This window comes from Podarcis cretensis (assembly GCF_951804945.1).
Source record: "Podarcis cretensis genome assembly, chromosome: 15".
Classification (NCBI taxonomy): Eukaryota; Metazoa; Chordata; class Lepidosauria; order Squamata; family Lacertidae; genus Podarcis; species Podarcis cretensis.
In genome coordinates, this window is record NC_137185.1 from 13,658,452 (window position 1) to 13,685,952 (window position 27,501).

General features: G+C 46.0%; 1 protein-coding gene across 1 annotated transcript; it reads left to right on the forward strand.

Annotated features, from left to right (window-relative positions):
• Positions 1–2,604: 2,604 nt before the first annotated feature.
• SSC4D (scavenger receptor cysteine rich family member with 4 domains) lies at positions 2,605–26,881 on the forward strand (the record flags this gene model as incomplete). The annotated part of the gene is made up of 11 exons (XM_079956191.1): positions 2,605–2,617; positions 2,846–2,881; positions 3,963–4,268; positions 6,045–6,116; positions 7,153–7,467; positions 15,990–16,070; positions 17,538–17,615; positions 18,728–19,039; positions 19,967–20,044; positions 21,972–22,299; positions 24,022–26,881. 10 exons carry the CDS (start codon positions 2,605–2,607, stop codon positions 22,286–22,288), a joined length of 1,608 nt encoding a protein of 535 aa, XP_079812317.1. The 3' UTR covers positions 22,289–22,299; positions 24,022–26,881.
• Between the last annotated feature and the right edge of the window lie 620 nt (positions 26,882–27,501).

Consider the following 27,501-nt stretch of genomic DNA (forward strand, 5'->3'; position numbering starts at 1 on the left):
GTCACCCTGGGAGAAGCAGAAATGAAAGTTGGTCCCTCTCCAGGACACAGGAAGAGAGATCAGAAGCCTGGGCTCTGGGTGCAACCTGCCTTGCTGGTCTGGTCAGCACTGGGTTCCTTCCTCTTCCTTTTCCCCACAGGTAAGCTGCTCATGTGACAGAGAAGTTGTGGACAGGTGTGCAGATGCCCAGGTAATGGCTCCTGTCAGTCCTCTCTGTTGTTTCCCCCCTGATGGCTTTTGTTGGCAACTGGGATTATGAGTGTGCTGGGCCCAGGCGGTAACCCTTGAAACGCGGTCCAGGTCTGGTCCAGAATCCAAAGGTTCCACTAGGAGTCAGTCCGACAGGGCCAAGGCAGGACACAAGGCAGGAAACCAGGCAAGGACAGGTACAAGATCTCAGGCAGGATCTGGCATATAGCAATGTTGCTCCCACAACCTAGGGTGGGGTCCGACAGCCTTTTATCTTTGTCGGGGTAACGGCCGGTCCTGATCCCCCAGAGACTCACCTCCCTGTTTCACCTGAAGGCGAGTACTCCTCCTGCGAGTACTCAGGTCTCTCCTTCTCTCAGACCTTAGTCTCTGTAGCTCAGGAGACGTTGTTTGGGCCTCCCCTGACCCAACCGGTAGTGGAGCAGCAGTAAGTGATGGCCCAGCTGAAGGCAACGAGGTAATCCCCGCATCTGAAGCCAGGGCAGGCTCAGGCCCCTGACTCAGCCTAGCTGGTGTTTGTTGTAGGGGAACCTGTGCAGACTGGAACTCTTCAGGATCAAGCCCCAGACTTGGTTCAGATGATGCCTGAGGCAAAGGATCCAGTGCAGACTGAGACTCCTCTGGTGCCGAGTCCGAGCCTGAGTCCCAGGCCATCACAATGAGCAGCTAGCAGCTTCATACTCTAAGAATTCTAAGAAACAAACAAACAACAACCAGTGCAGTTTTGAAGAGTTCAGTCTGCCATCTTGATTCAAAATGGTGTCCACTTGTATCCAAACATAGGTTCCTTGATTTCAGGAAGCACCCTGCAAAAGTTATGGTATTTTAAGAGGTGTCCTACTGCACGGAGAACAAACACCTTTCCAAAATATTGTTACAGGTTGCAAGGGGGCGGGGACCCTTAAATTCTTGGGTTCCAGATCCTCCCCATAATTCCTGAATTTAGTAAGGGTCAAAATTAATCATGAGAGCCAGCGTGGTATAGTGGTTAAGAGCAGTGGACTCGTAATCTGGTGAACCGGGTTCGCTTCCCCGCTCCTCCACATGCAGCTGCTGGGTGACCTTGGGTCAGTCACACTTCTCTGAAGTCTCTCAGCCCCACTCACCTCACAGAGTGTTTGTTGTGGGGAAGGAAGGTAAAGGAGATTGTTAGCCGCTTTGAGACTCCTTAGGGTAGTGATATAGCGGGATATCAAATCCAAACTCAATCAAGGCTTGATTCAACTTTTCCAAGCACAGAAACATAACTAGATTTAGTTATGCTAAGGAGCCAAGCCAGCTCTGCAGGGGACAAAAGCCAAGGATGGGCCATCAAGGAAACTATCAGAGGGAAAGACTGGCAGGCAAGGGGGGGGGGCCTTCTTCGCTGGGTGCTAGTGGGCAGAGGCAAAGGCCAGGTTTAGAGTTTCAACCTTGAATGAGGTAGGCTGGGGGGAGGACCTTAGCAGTGAGAAGGAGAGGGAGGGGCAGAACTCTCTGTGAGCTGGGCATGACAGGCTGGAACTAAGAGACACAGAGGATGGCTTTTTGCTGTCTGTTGAATCCAGTGCTGCCCTTAAGACCCAATGCTCTGCAATCCCTCTATCTGGACTGAGGTTGCATATATGTGTAAATAAAACCATATAATATGAGGACACTACCATCTCTGCTGTGCCCAATTTCTGAAGGAAACACAAATCCTGGGTAAGTGCCTGGAACCCATGAAATCTCATACTTCTCAGAGATAGGGATAGCATGTAGCAATATATAACAGGGAAACAAACAGATAAGGATGATATTTGCAAATCTTTTTAAAAGATGCCTTAAATCTATAGGGCCCAAAGGCTGAGATCACACTACCCACTGCCCAAACAACTCAACATGCAAGGGGAATTGTTGGTGTGTGTGTGTGTGTCGCAGGACACTTCACATCTAGGATGGGGAATTTAGAAGTTGTGGGTATGGTTTGTTTTTGAAATCCCCAAATGCTTTTTCCACCTTTAGAACTGGGCCAAGGTTAGTTACACTGCATGTTAATAGGAGAGGATCCAGTATCTAATCTGCGTTGAATGACCTTAAACATCATCCTTGGCATGGGGTCATAAAACCAGTTCTGTCCCAAAGAACCCATCAACCACTTCACTGCTTCTGTTTAATTATGGAGCTCAAAAGCTGTGGGTTTTTTGGTACCACAGTATTGCTATACGCTGGCTGCGCAACCCCTGAGCCCTTTCAGCTCGGACTAAAACTGTACACCTGTACGCTTGGGATGGCCGATGGTGAAGGATGATGGGAGCTGGAGTCCAACCACATCTGGAGGGTTACAGGGTCCCCATCCTTGAACAGGCATTTAGAACTGATCTGTGTGGTTAGAGCATCTGCTTTGCACGCAGAAGGTCGCAGGTTCAATCCCTGATGGCATCGCCAGGTGCGTCTGGGAAAGAACACTGTCTGAAAATCTAGAAGGATGCTGCCAGTTGGTGCAAACAGTACTGATGCAGATGGACCAAGGATCTGACCTCAGTATAAGTCAGTTTTCTATGGTTCTGGGTTCCTAATGGGACTTGCTCCCTGGTACAAGTGCTCAGAATTGCATCATTAAGTGTGTATCCGGGTGGCATTCAATCTGCCTTAACTTTTATTTTCTCCATTTCAGCCAGTGGCTCTGAGGTTGCACAGGTGCCCGTTCCAGGTGAGCTCTTGTTGCAAAAGAGAAACCAGCACTTGAAGCTGCGTCTTATAGATCACTGCAGAGATCTGGGAAAGGGTTCCTAAATGATGCCTGGGTTGTTGTTGAATCCTTGCCCATTTTAGCTTCCTCCTGCAAGCCCCTCCCATTGAGCTTATTGGACAGTGTCCATGATGTAATGGGCAGGCCTGTCCCCCGGCCAGTGGTGGCTGGTGCCCATTTGTAGGGTGGAAGGCAGGGAGCCCAACAGTAGGTGGCGCCAGAGGCAAATGATTGAGTCAGAGACAATTCATTCCAATTTTGTCCCCATCCTCCGCCCTGGTCAGGGCTGGAGTCAGGTGCAGATCAGCACGAAGGTAATAAATCACCGATGCCAGCGAAGTTAACTCTTCATTCAAGTAAACCAAAATACAGCTCAGGCCTAGAAGTCTCAGCAACCCTTCCTGGTCGGTCTTGCCCAGATGACACAGTTGAGAGGACTGAAGGTCCCTGCCTTCCCACCCCTCTCTAAGGCTCCTCCTCTCCAGGGTTTTCCCTATGCAGTTTCAAACTGTGTCTGCGCACAGCTAGTCTCTGTTCTGCTCTTTTCATTTTTCTGTGTGTCCCCAGAGACCAGGGAGGAGGGGTGACGATCACAGCAGGAGGGAGAGATTCCCTGGACTCTTCAGCCGCCTCTTGATCTCACCCTTCTGCAGCCTCTGCTTTCACTTCAGAGTCTGAACTGCACTCTGCCACAGACTCTTCCTGCTCACTAAACCCTGTTGCCTCTTCAGCTTCTGATGCCTTCCAGTCTTCTCCGCCTTCTCCCTCTGACTGCTCATGGTCGTCCCGCCACCACTCCCCAGGCTCTGAGTCTTCTCCTCTTGAGGGTTCCCTTGGGGGTTCCCCAGATGGCGCCCCCCTCCTCTGCATCCAGCCAATCCATGACAGCCCTGCTGAGTTCCTCAAGGGCAATGCTGGGACTAAGGAGGAGAAATGTGGCAGCTAATTCTACCCCGTGGACTGTAAGCAGGCAAGGGAGGGCAGGTTGAGTTTGGCAGGGTGTTGTCCCATTTGCTCTAATGGACCGGCCTTGTTCTCCCAGAGGTCCGGCTAGTCAATGGGCGCAGCCGCTGCCAGGGACGCGTGGAGATCTTCTACAACAACACCTGGGGCACGGTGTGCGACGACGACTGGGACATCGTGGACGCCAATGTGGTCTGCCGCCAGCTGGGCTGCGGCCATGCCATCGCCATGCCGGCCACCCTCTCCTTCGGCCAGGGGCGTGGGCCCATCTTCCTAGACAACGTGGACTGCAAAGGCAGAGAGGCAGCCCTCAGCGAGTGCAGCAGCCACGGCTGGGGCATCCACAACTGTTACCACTACGAGGACGTGGCTGTCACCTGTAATGGTACAAAGGTTTGGGTCTGTCTGGTGGTGGTAGCAGGAGGGAGAGAGGTGAAGCAGGCTTATTTACTGCATTTCTCCCTGTCCCCAGAGCTCAAGGTGGGACACATGGTTCTCCCATCCTCATTTATTCCTCACAACAACCCTGTGAGGTAGGTGAGGCTACAGGAAGTCAGCGACTGGCCAGAAGTCACCCAGTGAGCTTCATGGCCAAGTGTGGGCTTTTAACCCTGGTCTCCTAGGTCTTTGCCTGACACTCTAACCACTGCACCACACTGTCCTGCAGGGGAAACCACTAAGGAACCCTGTGTATCTTAAACAGGGTGGAGGAAAGGCTGGATAGAAACATAAAAAGTTATGACGGTAATAAAATTGCATGGGGATTAAATGATATTTCTAAAGAGAAAATGATGATTATTATTATTAATATACCGCCCTATACTCAGAGGTCTCAGGGCGGTTCACATAAAAAGATCACAGTATATAAAATAAAAATAAATGCAATAATCCAATAATACCCCCTCCCACGAAGAGCAACGTTTTAAAAGGGTATGGGATGTTGATCAGGTCAACCAAAGGCTTGGTTAAAATGGAACGTTTTTGCCTGGTGCCTAAAGGTGTAGAATGAAGGATACCACATTTGTTTGACTGCTGTTTTGATTTCTTACCTCCCCCCCCCACATGAGGTCGCAGGGTGGGTTACAGTAATTTAAAAATACAATATTAAGATCAGTTACGGTTACAAGAATAGGGTGGGTCCTATATATTTGTACAAACACCCCAATCTCTGAATGCTGAAAGATTTCCAGGTTCAGTTTCCTTGGAATGAATGTCAGTGGAGACTGTGGTGTCTTTAGGATATACGGTTTTATTTACACATATATACCACCTGAGCGTAGGATGGAGGGGCTCACACTCCTTCTCTTCAGGGTCTTTCCCACGCAGTCTCAGGCTGGGTCTGCACACAACCACACTCTGCTCTGCCCATTTACCATAATTTCTCTGTGTGTTCTAGGAGGCCAGCAGGAGGGGAGCAGTAGGAGGTTGAGAATCCCTGGCCTCTGCTTCTGCCTTGGAGTCTGAACTGTGCTCTTCCACAGCTCTTCCTGTTCACTAAACCCTGTTGCCTCTTCAGCTTCTGACACCACCTCCTCCCAGTCTCCTTCTCCTTCTCACCATCCCACCTCCAATCTTCTGGCTCTGAGCCTTCCTCCCTTGGGGGTTCCCTTGGGAGTTCCCCAGCTGGTTTCTCCCACCATTCCTCTGCATCCAGCCAGCCCATGACATTTGGACATCATTTAAACGATATGAAAGCCCGCCTCTAAGTTGTTTACATAAAATATTCATCAGAAAATAGTGATGAAATCAACATACTTTAAAGACAAGCAGACATTTGTTAAAAGTGAAATATAGATAAAATCAACAGTTTTATAGAAAAAATAAATGTACTTAATAAAATTACATGTGTGCCTGAACAAAAACATTTTTAGCTGGTATCAGAAACAGTAAAATGAAGGAGCCTATTGTAACCCACCCTGAGACCAGTTAGTGAAAGGCAGGAAATACTAAATATCACTACTACTACTACTACTTCTAATAGGCAGTCAAATGTCATCAACCACAATGGATGCATCTAAGAAATTAATTGAACAAGTTGACTGGCCCTGCTTAAAAGGTTGGAGGTATACATGTTTGCATGCATAGCAGAGGCCAAGCAGATACTGTTGATGGAGATGATTGACTGACGTTCATCCTTCTGTTGGGTTGTTTGTTTTTGCAGAGCTATTGCCCACCCAAGCATCCAGAGGACCAATCAGCAAAGCAGCCACCGCCTCGTTGCAAAATGGGGAAAGTGAGTGCTTTTTGGATTCACATGAGAAGCTGTCCTCAGCTAGCACGATTCGCAATAGCAACACGATACATGTACATAGTGTTGCTGTTATTCATATCTTAACTTATAATAAAAATGTAAAGGTCTCATCAAGCTGCAGTTCTTATGACTGCCAGCAGGTGGCACTGCAAACGGCAGTGTGATGAGAGGCTGTTGCTGCTACTGGTTGCCTTCCTCATCCCTGGTTACCAGGTGCTGCAACTGCAGGAGGGGGAATGAAGGAGAGAAACTGTTTGTTCCCTTTCTCCTGCTGTAGCAGCTGATGCCGCCGCCGCCAATAATCGGGAAACAAAGGAGAGATAGTCCCCATCCCCTTGCTCCCTGCAAGGCCCTTTCCACTTGGCCTAGGGGGCAGGGCCCACACACACCAGCCCTACTGAAGAGGCTCCTCGTGAGGCCAGAGGAACATCATCCGGCCAATGTTTTATTGTTTTATTGATTTAATATGCTGTAAACTGCTTTGAGATTTTTATTAAAAGCGGTAAAGGTAAAGGGTCCCCTGACCATTAGGTCCAGTCGTGACCGACTCTGGGGTTGCGGTGCTCATCTCGCTTTATTGGCCGAGGGAGCTGGCGTACAGCTTCTGGGTCATGTGGCCAGCATGACTAAGCCGCTTCTGGAGAACCTGAGCAGCGCACGGAAACGCCGTTTACCTTCCCACCAGAGCGGTACCTATTTATCTACTTGCACTCTGACATGCTTTCAAACTGCTAGGTTGGCAGGAGCAGGGACTGAGCAACGGGCGCTCACCCCGTTGCAGGGATTTGAACCACCGACCTTCTGATCCTAGGCTCTGGGGTTTAACCCACAGTGCCACCCACGTCCCTATTAAAAGTGGTATAGAAATCAAAATAAAATAAAAAACACTTGCACTGCGGCCACTACTAAAATGCAGGTTCCTTTCTTGGGCTTCCCTTAGCGGAGGCAGTCTGGATGATCCCAGGGGCCCCTTCCAAGTCTACAATTTGTACCCTGACTCTCCCTATCCCTCTTCCAGGCGATGGGAGCATCCGGCTGGTGAGCGGCGCCAACTCTTGCCAGGGCCGGGTGGAGATATTCTACAAAGGGAACTGGGGCACGGTGTGTGATGACGACTGGGGGCTGAGCGATGTGGCCGTGGTGTGCAAGCAGGTGGGCTGCGGGCACGCTGTAGATTATAGGACCAATGCCTACTTCGGCTACGGCACGGGGCGCATCCTCCTCGACAACGTGAATTGCGACGGGAGCGAGCCGCACCTCTCAGCCTGCTACAGCCTGGGCTGGGGCATCCATAACTGTGGTCACCACGAGGATGCTGGCGTCATCTGCTCAGGTGGGTGTGCCCCTCAGGGCTTGGGGCAGCCGGGCAGGCAAAGGGGCCGGCTGCCCTGTGTGGGAAGTGCTGTAGCCTAGTGGTTAGAACATCTGCTTATAGGCAGGAGGCCACAGATCCAGTCCCCAGAGGCAGTGTAGACAATACTGAGTTAGATGTATCTGTTTGACTCCATGTGAGGCAGCTTCCTGTGAATGCCTAGCAAGGCATTGCAGAACCAGGGTGGATAAAAATCAATGATGTTTTAAGAATATATTAAAAAAATGGATTTTTAAAGATTTAAATCGGATTTTTGTGATTTAAATCAGATTTTTGAAATAAAATGCTTTTGGATGAAAAATCTTTCCAAAGATAGTTTTCTACTTAAGTTACCGGTACTTTATAGTCCAAAGGCTATTCATCAGGAAATAAGGATTTGTTTTAAGTTTTTCTTTTCTTTTTTTATTAAAATTTTTATTACATTTTCAGTTTACAGAAAAGAAAAAGAAGGACAAACCAGAAAAAAGAAAGAAAGAAAAACAATCCAACTTTCAAAATACATTTTTAGGTTACTAACTGGGCTTCCCCACATCTCCCTCACCCTGCGTTCTTTACAATAAACATATCAGCAAATTATTACCTTGTTTTGTATCTTATTTATATCTTTCAGAGTGTTTTACTTCTAAATTTAAAGTACCTTTTGTCAAATATTTATACCTTAAGATAATACATAAAATAACTTTAAATTTCAACTTTTTCTTACTTATAACTTAACTTTCTATTTTCCTAATCTAATTGCAGGAGCTAAAATTTCCAAGTCATGCAGATTCTTAACATTCATACAACTTATAATGTTTTTGTAAATAGTCCTTAAATTTCTTCCAGTCCTCTTCCATTGTCTCTTCTCCCAGATCTCAGATTCTGCCAGCCATTTCAGCCAGTTCCATATAGTCCATCAACTGCGTCTGCCACTCTTCCAGCGTGGGAAGGTCTTGTATCTTCCAATATTTTGCAATGAGTATTCTTGCTGCTGTAGTTGCATACATAAAAAAAAAAAGTTCTATCCTTCTTTAACACCTTTTGGTCCACAATGCCCAGGAGGAAGGCCTCTGGTTTCTTAGGGAAGGTGTACCTAAACACCTTTTTTTAACTCATTATAGATCATTTCCCAGAAGGCCTTCACTTTTGGACAAGTCCACCAAAGATGAAAGAATGTCCCTTCAGCCTCCTTACATTTCCAACATTTATTATCAGACCGATGATATATTTTTGCAAGTTTGACTGGGGTCATGTACCACCTATATATCATTTTCATAATATTTTCCTTCAGGGCATTACATGCCGTGAATTTCATTCCAGTGGTCCATAACCTTTCCCAGTCTTCTAACATAATGTTGTACCCAATATCCTGAGCCCATTTTATCATGGCTGATTTGACTATCTCATCCTGGGTGTTCCATTTAAGCAGCAAGTTATACATTCTCGAAAGCGCCTTGGTCTTAGGTTCTAACAGTTCTGTCTCTAATTTCGATTTTTCCACCTGGAATCCTATTTTTTTGTCTGACTTAAAAACCTCTTGAATTTGAGCATAATGAAGGTGGAGGAAGACTGGAAGAAATTCAAGGACTATCTACAAAAATATTGTAAATTGTATGATTGTTAAGAAAGATGTAAGATTAGCAAAAACATGGCATCAACAAACTAGTTGTAAAGAATATAAATTTAAATTCAACTGGAAGATGAAAAGATAAATTTGGGATAAGTAATATTTTATGATTAAGCTTCAATAAGTGTATGTTAAACCCCAAAATTTGAGATATTAAATATTGGAAAATTATATTATATGAATTAAATCAAGTTAATAATTTGCTGGTAAAATTTATGTTTAGAAAGCAGGAACAAGAGATGTGAGGAAGTCCAAAGTTGAGAATGAAATGTGGATAATGGAAAATATTATGTTATTATGTATGTTTTTTTATTGGTTATACAAAATTTAATAAATATTATTATAAAAAAAAAATGAGCATAATGAAACCAGTCTTGCACCCTATTCTTTAATTTTTCAAAGCTCTGCAGCCTCCAATTATCTCCAATTTTTTCTATTATTTCCCAGTATTTCGGCCATCCGGCCTCCATATTGGGTTTTTTTCGAACCTTGGCCTCCGCTGGTGATAACCACGTCGGGGTCTTACCTTCCAATAAGTCTTTGTATTTTGTCCAGACCATAAATATAGCTTTCCTGACAATATGGTTTTTAAACATTTTATGAACCTTTACCTTATCGTACCACAAATATGCATGCCATCCAAAAACATTATTATACCCTTCCAGATCTAGGACGTCAGTGTTCTCAAGGAGTAACCAATCTTTCATCCAGCAGAAAGCCGCAGCTTCATAATATAACCTTAAATCTGGCAGGGCAAACCCCCCTCTCTCTTTTGCATCCGTTAATATTTTAAATTTTATTCGGGGCTTTTTGCCCTGCCAGACAAACCTAGAGACATCTTTCTGCCACTTCCCAAAACACTCCACTCTGTCCACGATCTGTAGGGTCTGAAACAAAAATAACATCTTCGGCAATACATTCATCTTTATAGCTGCAATTCGACCCAACAAGGAAAGTTTCAATCTTGACCAGATCTCTAAATCTTTCTTAATTTCTGACCAGCATTTTTCATAATTATCTTTAAATAGATTCAAATTTTTGGCAGACAAGTTTACCCCTAGGTATTTTACCTTTTTAACAACATTTAACTCTGTCTCTTTCTGAAACCCATCTATTTCCAAAGGTGTCAGATTTTTCTCCAAAACCTTGGTTTTTTGCTTGTTCAGTTTGAACCCCGCTACCCGACCAAATTCATAAATTAATTCTAACACTCTCTTCGTACTAGATTCTGGCTCCTGTAGTGTTAAAACCAAATCATCTGCAAAAGCTTTCAATTTAAATTGTTTCACTCCGACCTGTATTCCTTGTACCAACCGGTCTTCCCTAATCATGTTCAAAAGCACCTCCAGAACAGAAATAAATAACAGAGGGGATAGGGGGCAACCTTGTCGTGTTTCTTTTTCAATTTTAAATTCTTCTGTCACCACATTGTTTACTATCAGTTTAGCTTTCTGCTCTGAATAAATTGCCTCTATTCCATTTTCAAACCCCCGTCCCACTCCCATCCCTTCCAAATTTTTCTTCATAAACCTCCAAGAAATGTTATCAAAGGCCTTCTCCGCATCAACAAAAATTAACACTGATTTTGTATTAATGTTGGTTTGCAAAAGTTCCAAAATATCAATAATGTTCCTAGTATTATCAGACAAATGTCTTCCTGGGAGAAAGCCTGCCTGGTCCTTGTGAATTATTCATTTAAAACTTTTTTAAATCTACTTGCCAAAATATCTGCAAAAATTTTGTAATCCACATTTAGGAGTGAGATGGGACGGTAGTTCTTAAGTTGAGTCTTTTCAGTTTCCACTTTAGGGATCAATGTGATGAAGGCTTCTTTCCACGATTCCGGTGCCTTCTTCCCCTCCAAAATCTGATTGCATACCTCCATTAATGGTTGTATCAAATAATCTTTCAATATCTTATAATACTTGGAGGTAAGCCCATCCGGACCTGGAGATTTGCCTAGTTGCATATTCTGGATGGCACCCTCTATTTCTTGTTGTGTTATTTTATGATTCAGGATTGTTCTCTTTTCCTGGGCAAGTTTTGGTAAACCATTTGTTTTCAAAAATTGGTCTATCTCCTTCTCCTCTTGTGGCCCTTGAGTATAGAGCTTTTTGAAATATCTCTGGAAACACTTCCTAATTTCTTCGGGTTTCTGGATATCTTTCCCTTCAATCTCTAGATTGGTGACTGTATTCAATTTTTGTCTCTTTTTCAATTGCCATGCTAATAGTTTCCCACACTTGTTAGCTGATTCAAATGATCTTTGTTTCATTTGTTTAATTTTCCACTCAACTTCTTGATTTATCAGTTTCGCGTACTGTGCTTGGTAAAATTTAATTTCTCTCAAGATCTCCTTCGATTTTGGCTTAGATCTCAACTTTTTCTCTCCATCTCTTATCTTCTCTAAAATCTTATCTTTTTTCCCATTCCAGATTCTTTTCTTTATCGTGTTCTGTTGTATCAGAAACCCTCTCATAACTGCTTTGCTTGCATCCCAGATTGTTCTCCTTTCCACCGTAGTATTCAAATTTATTTCAAAATAATCTTTCAAGGTTTTTTGGGCCTTCTTCACAATCTCCTGATCTATTAATAGGGTGTCATTCATTTTCCATCTAAAGGAGCCGATTGGAGTAAGTCTTAATTCCATTTTCATAGCGTTATGGTCGGAGCAAGTTTTTGGGCAGATTTCCACTTTTCTAATCATAGGTGCCAGCCTTCTAGTTGTCCATATTTGGTCTATTCTTGTCCATGACAGATGAGCCTCAGAAAAGAAAGTTCCTTCTCTATCTAAGGGATTCTTAGTCCTCCAAATATCGATTAAGTCCATATTGTCAGTTAGTTCAAAAAAAGTTTTGGGTAGTCTGCCATCTTTTGTTAGACTTAGGTCTTGTGACTTATCCATATTTGTAGAGACCACTCCGTTCATATCTCCCATCATAATGATGTTGGTGTAGTCCAAATAGTCCAGGATTGTCTCATGCAGTTTCCTATAAAATTCTGATTTCCCCTCGTTCGGTGCATAAATTCCTAATAGCAAAAATTTTTCTCCTTGGGCCTGTATTTCAATAGCCAAAACTCTTCCTTGCTCATCTTTGAATAAAAATTTTGGTGACAGGCTCTCCTTTGCATAAATCACCACTCCTCTTTTCTTTACTTTGTCCGATGAGATGAATTCTTGGCCTAATCTTTTATTAATCAAGACTTTTCTATGGAGCCTGGTCACATGTGTTTCCTGCAAGCAGATGATGTCCAATTGTTCTTTTTTCAATATATGAAAAATTCTTCTTCTTTTCTCTGGGGAATTTCCGCCATTTATATTCCAACTAAGAAGCTGCAGAGACATCCTGGGTCAATCTATTGGTCCTGTGGTGACGTCCCTTTCTTTTGGTCCTCTGGTCCCGAGGGTGTAGGTGCCAGTATAGGTGTAAGCGGTGGCGGTGGCCAGGCTCCTGTTGTCCCTTTCTGTAGATCCTCTTCGTGGTCGTTCAAGAACTTTTGTTGGTCTTCTGCTGTTCTAATTTTAACTTTCTTTCCTTTGAAATTAAAAGATAGTCCTTGAGGAAACTCCCACCTATAAGGAATTGAGTTGCCTCTCAGTAATTTTGCAAGTTCTATATACGTCGCTCTAAGATCCAAAAGCTGTTTTGGTATGTCTCTGTAAATTTCAGCTCTGTTGCCGTGGATGTCAAGTGATTTTCAAAAATGAAGGCCTAATATTTTATCTCTCTCTTGCTTAGATCTTAAAATGATCAAACAGTCTCTGGGTTTATCCCTCCTCGTCACTCTTCCCAATCTGAAAGCAGTCACAATTTTAAAATCCTTATCCTCTTCAATACCCAAGAACTTTGAAAATTCTAATGTCAGATAACCAATCAGATCTTCCTGTTCAAGTTCTGGAATAGCTCTAAGTCTAAGATTGCTTTCCCGGTTTCTCAGTTCAGTCATCGACCAGTAGGCCTGCTGTTCACTAATCTGTTTATGCAACGGCTTCACCTCCACCTTTAATGCCTCAACTTTCAAGTTGGCTTCCTCTGCTTTTTGTTTGGCTTCCTCAGCCAGTTTGTGATTCTCTGCTGTTGCTTCTTGAAGATTCCCAATTGCTTGTGTGTGTTGAGCCACCTGGTCAGTCAATTTATTTATTGAGGATGTGGCTTGATCAATTTTAGTCGAATGTTCATCCGCCTTTTTATTTAGAATTGCCAGTTGTTCTAGGATCTGATTTAAAACTTTTTCAGATCCTCCTGAAGCCATATCCCCTGTAGATGTCTGCTCAACAGCCCCTTTTTGTATTTCTAGAACAGCTGGGACAGATGATCTACGTGGTTGGGAAGTCAAAGTTGTTTGTACCAATTGTTTTGCCTTTATTTTAGCCAGCCTTGCTTTCCCTGCGTCACTCATTCCAATCCCGTCTGTGTATCAAGGTCAGACTGTATGTGTTCCCATGAGAGAGACAGTTCCAAAGTATAAACAACCAGGCAGCAGAGAATCAAAACAAAATATAGTTCCCAGAGAATTATAAATCCAAAGTCTTCTAGGGGGAGTAATAAAGTTCAACCAAAAGAAAGAGGTTTTTCCTTCTTTACAGTCCCAATAATCCAAAGAAGAAACAACTGAAGTTCTAAAAGGTCTTTTAGTTTCTTTTCAGCATTAAGCTTTTCCCAACTTAATACAAAGTCTCAGAGAGGGTGCAAGAAACAGTTTCCCTATTTCTTCTATGGTGTAATGTTTACATGCAACACTTTCAACCTTAAAAACACTATCAGCAGTTTGGCAGTTTGACAGTTCTTCTTTACCCTGGCAGCCCACAGATTTGGTTTCTTCAATTATTTATAAATCCCAAAGGAAGAAGGAAGATCCAGTCAGAAAATCAGCATAGATACTCCGAAATTGTCTCTTTTAATCCCTGCCAAAAGTTCAATAGTCTGCACGATAATCCAATCTTTTTTATAGTTCTTTCAAAGCGCTTCCCGCTTGTCAAACTTTGCTTTGATCTCTTTAGCACGGTCGGGAAACGGACTTCCTGGTTACGTTTCCCGTTTTCAGCCAAATTAAATACTTTAGTCCCGATAATTTTTAAGTCCCCTTACTCACGGGTTGTAGTTGCAAATCTGATGTTCCAAGAAGAAAGGTCGGCGCTCATCAGCAGCAGCCGCGCGGCTTTGCTTCCCGCAGAAAGAGCGATGAACTCACAGCGCCGCTCCCCCTTTCACGTTCCGGAGCCCCTTACGGGGTTCCTTCTCCGTTTCTGGGGGGGCTTCTGGCGCCCGCCGAGTCCCACGGCCACGAGCTCACTCTGCCCGTGGTTTTTCTTGATGGGTCGCCGCTATGCCGCAGCGAACGACCCTTTTCTGCGGAGCCCCTCTTCAGAGCACGAAGAGGACCGCCATTGCTGTTTCGCGCCGCCTCCGGAAGTGTGTTTTAAGTTTTTCATGTGTGCTAAAACTCTGTCTAATTTTTTTTTTAAAAAAAATTTTAACCACATCAGTTAACAAACATGGATACATATGCTATAATGTTATTGTTTTAGTTAAATATATTGTTTAAATTGTTATTAAGAAAATGATTATTTTTCTTCTTCCAATTAAGTACAGAAGAAAAGTTGTCCAAATGTAAACAGTTAACTTATTAAACCTCACAATAATTTTATAATTATCTATGTTATTCTAATAGGAAAACCAAATCAGTAATTTTTGATATAACTGTAAAAACTACTCTGAAAATTTATTATTCCAAAAATGAAACCTTCATCTGGTTGTAAATATTAAGATTATACCAGCAAGAATGAGTCTTTCTGTAAAAAAAAAAAAGATTTAAATCAAGTCTTACTTAGTGATTTAAATTGATTTGATTTAAATCAAATCCACCCTGTGCAGAACCTTGGAGAGCACCAAAATTTGCTCTCATAGAGTTGGAAAGGGCCACAAGTGTCACCTAGTGTGAACCCCCTACAATTCAGGAATCTTTTTGCCCAATGTGGGCATGGTGCTCAAACACACAACATGAAGATATAGAGTCTCATGCTCTACTAGCAAGATCTAGGGATGGGACAAGGCCTTTCATCTTCCCAGAGGCCAGGAAACTCATCCTAGGAGCCACCCCTTTCCTGAGGGGAGGAAGGCCTTAAAAGGGCAGTCCTCTCCGTCAGAGCCTGACACCCGGGCTCCTCGCTGATTGTTAAACCGCTCTATCAAGGCCTCTTCCCAGGGAACTCTGGGAATTGTCATTCCGTGAGGGGACTAGGGGACCTCCTAACAATTCTCAGCACCTTTAAGGAACCACAGTGTCGTGGACTGGCTGGATGCAGAAGAGGGGGGGGGGTACCAGCCGGGGAACCCCCAAGGGAACCCCCGGGGGAAGAAGGCTCAGAGCCAGGGAAGTGGTGGTGGAACAACAATGCGTGGTCAGAGGAAGAAGAGGCGAGGAGGAGGTGTCGGAAGCTGAAGAAGAAACAGGGTTTAGTGAGCAGCAAGAGGCTGGGGCAGATTGCTGTACAGAATCTGAGGCAGGAGAGGAGGGAAATCAAGAGGCAGAGTGGAGGGAGGCTGCTGAAGAATCCAGGGAGTCTCCCCCTCCTGCTGTGAACAGCTCCTCTTTCCCCTGGTCTCCCAGAACATGCAGAGGGATGAAAAGGGCAGAGCAATGAGAGACTAGACAAAGGAGCCTAAGATTGCTTGGGAAAGACCTGGCGGAGGAGGAATCTTAGGGAGTGGTGGGAAGGCAGGGGACCTTCAGTGTTTGCAACTGCCTCATTGGGGCAAGACCTACTGGGAAGAGCTGCTGGGAATCTCTAGGCCTGCACCGTTTAGGTTTCTTGAATAACACATTAAATTCACTGACTTGCTTTGATTGATGACCTATTGTTGTCTCTTTCCAGGTCTCGGAATGACCACGACCACAGCTGCCACCACCTCAGTGGCTCCCAACTATGAACAGTCATTCACTGATACAGCCACAGGTAAGGGAGAACCTGCTGTTGCTAATCCCACCCACCACAAAACCCCAACGGGGACAGTTTATGTTTCCATGACTTCAAAGATATAGGAGCACACTTGTGTTATCTGCACACCTGGGACAATGCTGGTTGTGATCATAGATTGGTGGTGGAGAACTTTGGGCCTTTGGGGCCTAGTTAGATCCACCAGACCCTAACCCCACCCCTGTCATAGATGCACAAGCCAGTTCTCCACTCCAACCCCAATCTGGTGAAATGGGAAGAGAACCATATTTGACCCATTGTTCCTGGGGAGGGGGGAAACCTGAAATGAAACTTTGCACTACCTAGTGTTATAGGTCTGGTGGGTCAGTCTGGATCATACCTGTGAGTCCCCTCCAGGCCTGTGATCCTGTATCTAGTAAGGTTTAGAGTCTAGTAGAAGAGGCTGTTGAACCAGTTTCTTTGTAAGATAATGGCCTGAGTTTGGCCAGTTGAGTACAGTGGTGCCCCAGAAGACGAATGCCTCGCAAGATGAAAAACCCGCTAGACGAAAGGGTTTTCCGTTTTTCGAGGCGCTTCGCAAGACGAATTTCCCTATGGGCTTGCTTTGCAAGACGAAAATGTCTTGCGAGTCTTGAGAGTTTTTTCCCTCCCCCCCTTTTTCTAAGCCGCTAAGCCGCTAATAGCCGCTAATAGCCGCTAATAGCCGCTTAGCCGCTTAGCCGCTTAGCCGCTAATAGCTGCTAAGCTGCTAATAGCGCTAATCCGCTAAGCCGCTAATAGGGATGCTTCGCAAGGCGAAAAAACCGCTAGACGAAGAGACTCGCGGAACGGATTATTTTCGTCTTGCGAGGCACCACTGTACTGCCATGCACGTGTCCAAAGAGGCTGCTCTGTTGCCATAGAGACAAATGGGTGGGCCTTTTCCCACCTCACCTGCCTGAATGCCACCTCCTCCTAGGATGGAGAACAACAGGCCAAGGGGAACATTATGTGAGGGTTGGGAAGAAAGTTTTTGATTGCTGCTGGAAGCTGGAGATACATAGACATGCCTTGATCTGTTCTTGACCCAAAACTGTGAGTTTGAGGCTTCCCTGGAATTGAATTAGGAAGCAAGATCTGGTGGGGGGTTGGTGCTACGAGCCCTTCCATCCTTTGCTCAGACTGTATACATGTGTAAATAAAACCATATACCCTAAATACACCACCATCTCCACTGACCTTCATTCTCAGGAAACCAAACCCTAGGCAAGTGCAGGTACCTCCAGAGTCTCTCACTGCTTGGAGATTGGGGTCCTGATAGCTGCAGATCAAATCTCTATTAAAGGACCAGCAAGAGAGGTGCAGTTAAAAAGATAGTCCCAGAAGCTGAGGTCAAAACACAGAGTTGCCTTCCTGCTTCATGGCTTGCCCATCTGTGTCCAAAGGCAACTGGTGAGATGTAACTGGAGGCCGGATGTTGTGATGAGAGGATATGTCTTTTTGCAGTTACAGATGGTCGAGATCAGCCTTCTCCTGAGACTGAGGTGATGGTGACCTCAGCCCTTCTCCTGCTAGAAAGAAGAAGTAAGTTTTTGTGCGCCCTTTGTCGATGGAAATAAAGCTTCATCAGAGATGTAGAAATCTGCAAAGAAGAGATTGAGAGAGCTGGAGGTTGAGGGGACGGTCATGGGAAGGTGTTTATTTCAGACAATGTGAAAACAGACCCAGGAGCAGGAAGGATGAAGCCCTGGTGTTTCCTCTCTTGTCCCATAACATCCGCTTTGTGTCCATATAAGCGACAGGGAACCTGAGCGCTCCTGGTGTTGTTGCACTACGATTCCCATCAGCCCCAGCAAGTGTGGCCAGCAGACAAGGATGATGGGAGTTGTAGTTCAGCAACACACTTAGAGCCACAGCCCCACCCCCAATGTCAGGTTTCGATAGTCCAGCTTTCCCTGTCCCAGCAACCCCTATTTCCCAGTCCTTGGTAAACCACTGCCCCCGTTTCCACCTCCATACATTATGCTGGTGTGAGTTGCTAGCGCTGAACTTTCTCCAAGTCCCAGTCCCTACTCTCTGCATCTCTGAAAGAATGAGAGGAGGCGGCGAGTGCATATTGTCTGCTGTGCACACAGTTGTCTAAGTTTGTGCATGGGCACTGAGGCCCCTTGCTTAGAATCATAGGCATAGAATTATAGAGTTGGAAGTGGGGCTTGAGAGTCATCTAGTCCAGCCCCCTGCAATGCAGGAATATGCAGCTCTCCCATACAGGCATCAAACTTGCAACCTTCGCGTTATTAGCACCACTCCCTAACCAACTGAGCTATCCAGCAACTATTGATACAGGCTGTTTCTAAAACGACAGAATTCATGAGGGTCAAGGCCCCTTTGCCAGTACTCTTGCCACTCTCTGAAAAAGTGAAACAGGGGAGAGAGAAAAACCAGGAGCCGGAATGTCCACAAGGTCCCAAATCAAAGGAAAAGTGGACGTGGGGGATGAGTTGCATGGAGTTGTAGAGTTGCAAGGGATCCCGAGGGCCATCTGGTCCAATTCCCTTGCAATGCAGGGATCTCCGCTAATGTCTCCCTGACAGATGGCCACCCAACCTCTGCTTAAAAACCTCCAAGGAAGGAGAGTTCTCTACCTTCCATAAGTCACTCCGGCCTTTTCTCCCCTTCCGTTTTCTGACCAGCAGGTGGTGGCATACGATTAGCAAACGGGAACAGCAGTTGCCAAGGGCGGGTGGAAGTCCTGTACGGGGACTCCTGGGGGACGGTCTGCGATGACGACTGGGACTTCCCCAACGCCCAGGTGGTCTGCCGGCAGGTGGGCTGCGGCTCGGCGGTGGTGGCCACCGTGCTGGGCTACTTCGGCTACGGCACCGGACCCATCCTCCTGGACAATGTGGACTGCGCCGGCACAGAGACTGACCTGTCCGACTGCTTCAACCTGGGCTGGGGGCAGCACAACTGCGGGCACCACGAAGACGCTGGTGTCATATGCAGAGGTGAGAGGGACAGGGGGCAAGGAGGGGTTGTGGTTTCATCGTAGGGTTGGAAGCCTCACACCCCCAAGGGTGATCTAGTGCAACCCCCTGCTGTGCAGGAATCACAGCTAATGAATCCCGGACAGGCAGCTCTCCAAAACCTCCAGTGGATCAGAGAATTTTGGGAGATAGAAATGACCTGGTGTTATAAAATGTAAACAGCACAGGTTCCTCTGGGATGCCTCCAATCTGTCAGTCTTTTGCAGGAGGGAGTTGTGTGTTTATCAGAATCTTAGTTCTGCGTGATTAAAGGGGACCAAAGTTCTCTTGTCACCCCAGCACAACAAATCCACATAAAAAACACACACACAGAGAGAGCAGACTTTTTTGTGGTGTGGAAAACAACTGAGGAATAATGCACTGAAAAGTGTGGAATGAATGTATGATTAACAGCAAGACAGGTAAACAGCTCATGAGGGAATCAGGACAATTGTTCCTTGTCATAGGCGCCACCTTTTAAAAATAAAATAAATGCATGGTAGGAAGTTGGACTAGAATAGATGGCGCTTCCAACTCTCCAATTCTCTATGAAGTGAGTGTTTTTCTTTCTAAATAAACTTTCAAGGTTGGGTATTTTATTGTCTTGTTCCACCATTCCTCCAAGGTGCTGAAAGCGGCATGCATACTTCCTGCCCCATATTATTCTCACAACAATCCTGTGAGGTGGATTAGGCTGAGAGGTTGTGACTGACTCCAAGGTCCCTCAGTGACCTTCCTGGCTAAGTGGGGTCTCCCAGGTCCTAGTACAGGTCCCTGAACCCCGGTTTCCCAGGTCCTAGTACAACTCTAACCACTGCACTGCACTTCCCAGTGCCTTTCTGTGTGATGTGTGTGGGGTGCGTGTCTCTATGCTGTTAAATGTACCCCTTGATTTTTACCTGGTCCCAGGTGCAGAAGAATCTGGAGATCTCTTCCAAGAAGACCCTTTTGCCACCACCACATCAACCACCACACGTCCCAAGGATGGTATGTGGGGCACAGGGCCTCTAGCTCCCCACTTGCTGACTCTCAGCTGAAACCCCTGGTGTTTGGCAGGAACAGGGCAAGAGGCTGCTCTAGGGCAAGATTTCTGAGGGGGCAGCACTATGGTCACAGAAGAGGGGTTGTCTTTTCTGAGTACAGCCTTCCATGTTACAGCCCTTCAGGTATTTGAAGATGGCTATCGTATCTCCCTCTCAGTCTTCTCTTCTCCAGACTAAACATACCCAACTCCCTCAAACATTCCTCACAAGGCTTGGTTACCAGACCCTTCATCATCTTGGTCTCCCTCTCTGCCTGCCTTCCAGCTTGTCTATGTCTTTCTTGAATTGTGGTGCCCAGAACTGGTCCCAGGACTCCAGGTGGGATCTGACCAAGGCAGAATAGAGCAGGATTATGACATCCAGTGATCTAGACATTATATGTCAGCTGATGCAGCCTGGAATCACATGAGGTGCTTTTGCTGCTGTAGCGCACTGTTAACTCATGTTCAGCCTGGGGTCTACTAAGACCCCTGGACCCTTTTTGCATGTATTACTGGTAAGCCAGGTGCCCCCCCCCCATCTTATATTTGTGCATCTGGTTATTCCTGCCAAAGTGCAGAACCTTACATTTGTCCCTGATGAAATTCATTTTGTTAGTTTTGGCCCAGTTTTCCAATCAGCTAAGGTCATCCTGAATCCCGATTCTGTGTTGTGCAGTATAAGCTTTTTTAAAAAACACAGTATTGTGATGGATGAGGTGCCTTTGCTTGATCAAGCAGAGCAGTGGCCCACAAAAGTTGAACCCCCAGGCCTGAAAATTACACAGGTATTCCCTTGCTTAGCTTTACACATACATAGAAATTACCGTAAGTCACATTCTCAGAGGGAAAGCGTGCCTGTGTTATTCGAGCTGGATGCCTGATTCAGCGGGAATAAGAAGGTACCTGCTCTCTATCGGGCTCGCTTGAGGCTGAGTTTTTCCTACACAAGCATTCTTGACACGTCCTTAATACAGTCTGAGTAAGCAGATTCTCCTAATATCCTTAATGCACTCCGAGTAACAGGAATCAGAAGATTTCCCTTACGGTAGGTGGGGGAACAGATTTGCATAAAGACGCCGGAGAAATTATTCACAGCCAGAACAGTGAACCGTCTAGAGCTGCGGTGGACAGACTCCTCTTTGGAGGAATTCTGAGCTTGTGCAGAGCGCATTATTATTATTATTATTATTATTATTATTATTATTATTTAAAAAAAACTATTCATTTTATAACACAAATAAACAACACAAACAGGAAAGCAAACAATACAAACAGACTCTTTTCTTATTCTTATTTTTTTCTAAACATTGTTAGGTGGGCTTCCCCAAGTCCCCCCATCTGATTTTCATTTTACCTCATCTTTAGCAGTTTACATATATCATAATTTCTAACCATTTTTTTAATCATACTTACTTTAACTATAAAAACCTTCACATTTTATCACTTGCAAATAATACTGTTTTAAAATACCCTATCTTCTACTTCTAACCCTACAGCCTAAATCCACTTCCAAAGCTATTCTAAGATTTAAATATTAACATATTTTTTTCAAATACTCCTTAAACTTCCAATCTTCTTCCACCGTCTCTTCGCTCTGGTCTCGGAGTCTCCCGGTCAGTTCGGCAAGTTCCATATAGTCCATCTTCTTCATCTGCCATTCTTCTATAGTTGGTAAATCTTGTTTCTTCCAATTCTTCGCTAGCAATATTCTCGCAGCTGTTGTGGCATACAGAAAAAAAAGTAACATTGTGCAGAGCGCATTATTGTCTCAGCTGAGAACCAACAGAGAACCATTGAGTTGGTGGGGCACAGATTTGTGGTTTTTTTTTGGGGGGGGGGAGCTTCAGTTAAGTCTTGTGACACCCCTCCCCTATGTTTCCCCATTTGCAGGCTTCCTCCGCCTGGTCAATGGGAGCCACCGCTGTGAAGGGCGGGTGGAGATGTTCTACCTGTCTCAGTGGGGGACGGTGTGTGACGACGCTTGGGACCTCAAGGACGTGAAGGTGGTGTGCAGGCAACTGGGCTGTGGGGGGGCCTTGGCCGCCTGGGGGGAGGCCCGCTATGGCCAAGGGACCGGCTACATCTTCCTCGACAACCTCAAGTGCAAAGGTGACGAGAGCTCCCTGCTGCGCTGCTCCCACATCCGCTGGAACGTGCACAACTGCGACCACTCGGAAGACGCGGGAGCTCTCTGCAGGCTCCTGTGATGCGCCAGAAGGTACGGTCTGAGCCAGGCCCTGATCCAGGCAAGGGCAGGCATGCGCTTCCCCTGTTCCCAAGGAGGCTTGCATGCAGCTTATCTGCTGGGGTTGATGGGTAGGGGTGCTACCTGAGAGAGCTGGCTAGGAACCGGACGAGGAGACGTCCAAAGGGTCATTGGCGGGGTGTGTGGGTCTGCTTGGGGGAATCCAGCTTCTCCTGCACCTCCTCCTTGACCTCAGGTTCCAGGTCTAAGCAGGGGTGGATCCTGACAGTCAACTCTTGCCTGTACTGCAGCGCCACCAGTGCTGCCAGTGGCCACAGGGTGGTATTTCAAGTCCACGTGGATCAGGTGACTTGCCTGGTTGCTAAGCAACACCCCACCCCATTTCAATAGGGACAGAATTAACCCTTAAGGTACAAACGGAATGACCTGTGCCGCTGCACTTCCAACACAATCGGCTATAGGATTTCTGGGCTGTGCAATTAAATTGGACTTGTCCAATTGGACTTGTCTTAAATTGGACTTAATACAAATAACTTGTATGAAGTTATTTATTTGAAAAGTCAAACGTAAGCGCATTAAATAGATAAATAAATATATAAATAAATAATGGATTAATGCAGAAACAGGGTGGGATGGATTTATGAGTGAACCTAAGGCTGTGAATGGATGGATTAAAATGGAAAAAACCCCACAAAAACTTGATTTCGGTAGGTGCTGTTCGGCAGAAAGATGCCAACAGGCTAGAACTTCTCAGAAGTTCTAGCATTCCTATTTTAGAATACAGTGACTCTCAACTCATGCTGGGGTTATGTTCTGGGGATAATGCATAAAGCCAAAAACCGCGTATTGTGTTTTCAGTGGCAGGTGGGGTTTCCAAAATCCTTTCCCCCGGATGACCTCCCCCTTTCCACTGCCCCGTTAATTTTTTTTTTGGGGGGGGCAAGTGCATAAAGCTGAATGCGTGCAAGTTAAATGTGCCTAAGTTGTGAGTTAGGCACATTTAACTTGCACGCATTCAGCTTTATGCACTTGGCCCCCCCCAAAAAAATAAAATAACGGGGCCTAAGTTGTGCCTAAGTTGTGAGTTGGGACGCAGGTGGCGCTGTGGGTTAAAGCCTCAGCGCCTAGGACTTGCCGATCGAAAGGTCGGCGGTTCGAATCCCTGCGGCGGGGTGCGCTCCCGTCGCTCGGTCCCAGCGCCTGCCAACCTAGCAGTTCGAAAGCACCTCCGGGTGCAAGTAGATAAATAGGGACCGCTTACCAGCGGGAAGGTAAACGGCGTTTCCGTGTGCGGCTCTGGCTCTGGCCAGAGCAGCGATGTCACGCTGGCCACGTGACCTGGAAGTGTCTCCGGACAGCGCTGGCCCCTGGCCTCTTAAGTGAGATGGGCGCACAACCCCAGAGTCTGTCAAGACTGGCCCGTACGGGCAGGGGTACCTTCACCTTTACCTTTTAAGTTGTGAGTTGCCTGTGGCCATATCATCTGAAGAGCCTTTGCAAAAATGTAAAATGAAGCTACCTATTTAAAAATAAAGTGGATTCCCAAGCATTTGCAAAGGAACCATCAGCCCCTGTCAGACAGACAGGACCAGCCACAGGTCTAGGATTGGAGGCGGTAGATGCCTTTGAGTCTGGCTACCTTCCCGCTCTCTGTTTTAAACAATAAGCTTCTGTCGGGAGCGGTTCTTGCCTCATCTCAAATTAACTGGACAAAATGGGCCCTTCCTCTTTCAGGCAGGTGTCGCCAGCCCTCGCAAGGACAGTGCTCCAGCTGTGGGAGCCTCAGCTTCCTCCGACGGTGGCTGAAACCTTCTCGTTCCAATGGTGCCTTTGCAGCTTTTGTGTGTGCGTGTGTACACATGTGTAAATCTCTGTATAAAAACTGGTGTACGTACCTGACATAGAGAACACCCTCTACCCCACTGCTGCAGCCAGGAAGACTGCATTTCGCTCGTCGCCTCATTCAGGGGGTGGGGGACCCTTTTCATCCCGAGGGCCACATTCCCTTGTGGAGTAGTCTGCCAGGGGCCAGGTACCGGTGGTGGGGCAGGGCACTGACAAAAGTGGGGGGACGGACACAAAGGACAGGATTCTTTCCTTTGTCCAGCAGGCTGTGTTCCAATGGTGCACAAAACCTGCCAGAGGTTTCTACACCTTTGCATGTACATTTCTCCACCATCCAGCAAAGCAAGCGGTCAGTTCATGGCTTAAGAACACATTTCAGCCAGGAAAAAGCACCTGAGGAGGGAGCGGAGCTGGCCTGAGGCACTGCGGAGAGATGTAGTGGGAGTCCCAGGCCACACTCACAACACCATCCATTGAAAGCACTCTTTGACACCTCTTCAAAGAGTCATGGCTTCCCTCAAAGAATTCTGGGAGATGGAGATGGAGTTCATTCAGGGTGCTGGAAGTTGTTAGAAGATCCTTATTGTTCTCAGACCCTCCAAGGGTCCCTATTTCCCAGGACAGTCTTAGATTAACAGAAGCCATCCCAGAATCATCCCGGAATGTCCCACTTTTCCTCAGGACGTCCCTATTTTCATCAGAGGAATGTTCGAGGGTATGCACCATTAATGAGTCATGGTTCCCAAAGTGGTTTAACGGTCAATCCCTCTTCATGGGTAACTGGGAATTGTGTCTCTGTGAGGAAAATGGGGGCCACCTAATAATTCCCAGCACCCTGAACAAACAACAGCTCCCAGAATTCCTTGGGGGAAGCCATGACTCTTTGAGGTAGCATCATAATGCTCTCTGTGAGGGGAATTGGAGGGTATCCTGACAACTCTCTGCACGCTTTACCAGCTACAAACTTCCCCCTAAGAAAACTGGGAGCTGTAGTTTGTTAAGGGTGCTGGGAGTTGTCAGGAGACCGCTAATGCCCTCACAGAGATACATACCCCAGAGCTCCCTGTGAAGAATATTTTTATTAATTTTCCAATAAAAACATCCAATTAACATCTCTAATCATAATCCAATTAAAATAAAAAAAACTATTATTATTTTTTATTGAAGAGGGGTTGATTGTTAAACCACTATGGGCAGGGCTGGCCCAAGACATTTTGTCACCTGAGGCAAACCACCAAATGGCACCCAATTCCCTGCCAGGGAAGGAGGGGAAGAAGGGGTGAGTCAAGATCTACATCAGGAACAAGGGGGGTGGGATAAAGATCCATATCAGTATCTTCTGCCCCTGTGGATCCTGCCGCCTGAGGCGGTTGCCTCACCTGGTCTCATGGGAGGGCTGGCCCTTACTATGGGAATTGTAGCACTGTGAGGGGAATAGGCACCTCCTTAACAAACTACATCTCCCAGGATTTGATGGAGTTGAAACCATTTTATGGGGAATAATCTCTAACATTCATTCAGAATGAATAGAAGAAGGGAAAACACCAGAAATTTGTCTTTGCAACAGCAAAGGAAAGGAGATGCTGGAGATTGAACCTGAGAACTTCTGCATGCGAAGCAACGGCTCTACCACGGAGCCCCAGCATTGCAGGGGGTTAGACTAGATGACCCTTAGGGTCCCTTCCAACGTGTCAATTCTGCGATTCCCCTGAAATGAAGAAAGGGTTAAAGCCCCTTTGCAGTTTTGGGTGCTCCGAATCTATGGAGGGAAAGAAAAGAAACATGCCTGTAAGCTCCGCTTTCCTCTTCTTAATGCTTATTTAGAATATCCAAAGCTAAGCAGACACTTATCCTCCTTCCAGGGAGCAACACGCAGGCTCAGCGGTGGAATTATCATTCCATTCAGTTTATGAAACACCTTCCAGGCGAGTCTCAATGTGATTTGCAAACCAGCCATGAAAGCAACGGAAAATGTTTTTTTTAAACAGTACAAACAAATAACTAAAGAGAGGTCTTAAAAAGCCACATGCCTAAGGCAGAGAGCTTTCCATCCATCTGGATTGTTTCTGGAAAGCGCAGATAGAGGGCGCCAATGAGAATTCTGTTCCACAGAAGCAGGGGCTGCTACGTTGAAGGCCCTGCTGCAGTGCAGGCTTTTGAGATCTTTGACAATTGCAGGAGAGCGACCCATGCTGGGTGTGTAAGGGATAAGGCGGACCCTCAAGTCACCAGGTCCTGAAACAGTGTAGGGACATATATGTCAGTACCTTGAAGTCGGCCCCATGGCAGACTGGCAGCTGATGCGAATTCTGCAAGCAAGGTGTTATAAACAGGCGGGAGTTTGCCCCCCGCAAGCGATCTATAGCCCTCCTCTTCTGCAGCCCCTGGATCAACCTGAGTAATCCATGATTACTCAGAAGCAAGCCCCTTTCAGGTACCCAAGACTTACTGCCAGGTAAGTGGGCACAGGACTACAGCCTTATTCATTAAAAAATAAAAAAAAATCCTCCTTAACGTTTGGTGCTGGGTTCTCCACCCCCCCTCCTCCCAACCCACATATAAGAAAGCATTTCCATTGTGTGTAGAACTTAATTGCTTTTCAGTCACCCAATGTAAGCCAAGTCTGCGGCAAGAAATGGCTGCCTTAGCAATAGGTAAACTGAGACAAAGGGGGGGGGGAGAGGAGAGAAAGGGGGATTGTTGCTCAAAGTGCAGGATTGGCTCAGAATAAGGGAAAAGCAAAGCCCCCAGCCATGTAAATATATGTAATTTGGGTGGGGAGGGAACATGGGAAGGGGAAAAGGAGGGGGAGTATTTGTATAATTCTTTTGTTAATATTTTAGTGTGCATATTCCAGGATGTCATTTTTTCCCCTTATATGTTCTTTTTGAATAAATAAAAGCCCTTTCAAAACTCTCTCTTGCTCGGTTTCTCTCTGTTTAAAGACACAGTGCGTGTTCACGTTAGCGTTATTTTAGGTTTTGTCATGTCTGTATCACATCTTTCTTTCCAAGGAGTTCAAAATGGCATGCATGCTTCTCTCTCACCCCACAACAACCCTGTGAGGTAGGCTTCAAGGCAGTGACTGGCCCAGGGAGCTTCATGGCCGAGTAGGGATTTGAACCCTGGACTCTACCAGGTTTCTAGTCTGACACACTAACCACTGCGCCACACTGGCTCTCTCAGCACAGAGCACGGGGAAGTTGCGGTCCTCCCGCCCGCATTTCAGAGCTCTTTAGTTATTTATTTATTTATTTATTTTATTCATTTGTATCCCACTTCTCTCTCTGAGAAGCTCAAGGTGACAGACATGGTTTGCCTGTCCTTATTCCGTCCCCACAACAACAACCCTGTGGCAGATAGAAGACT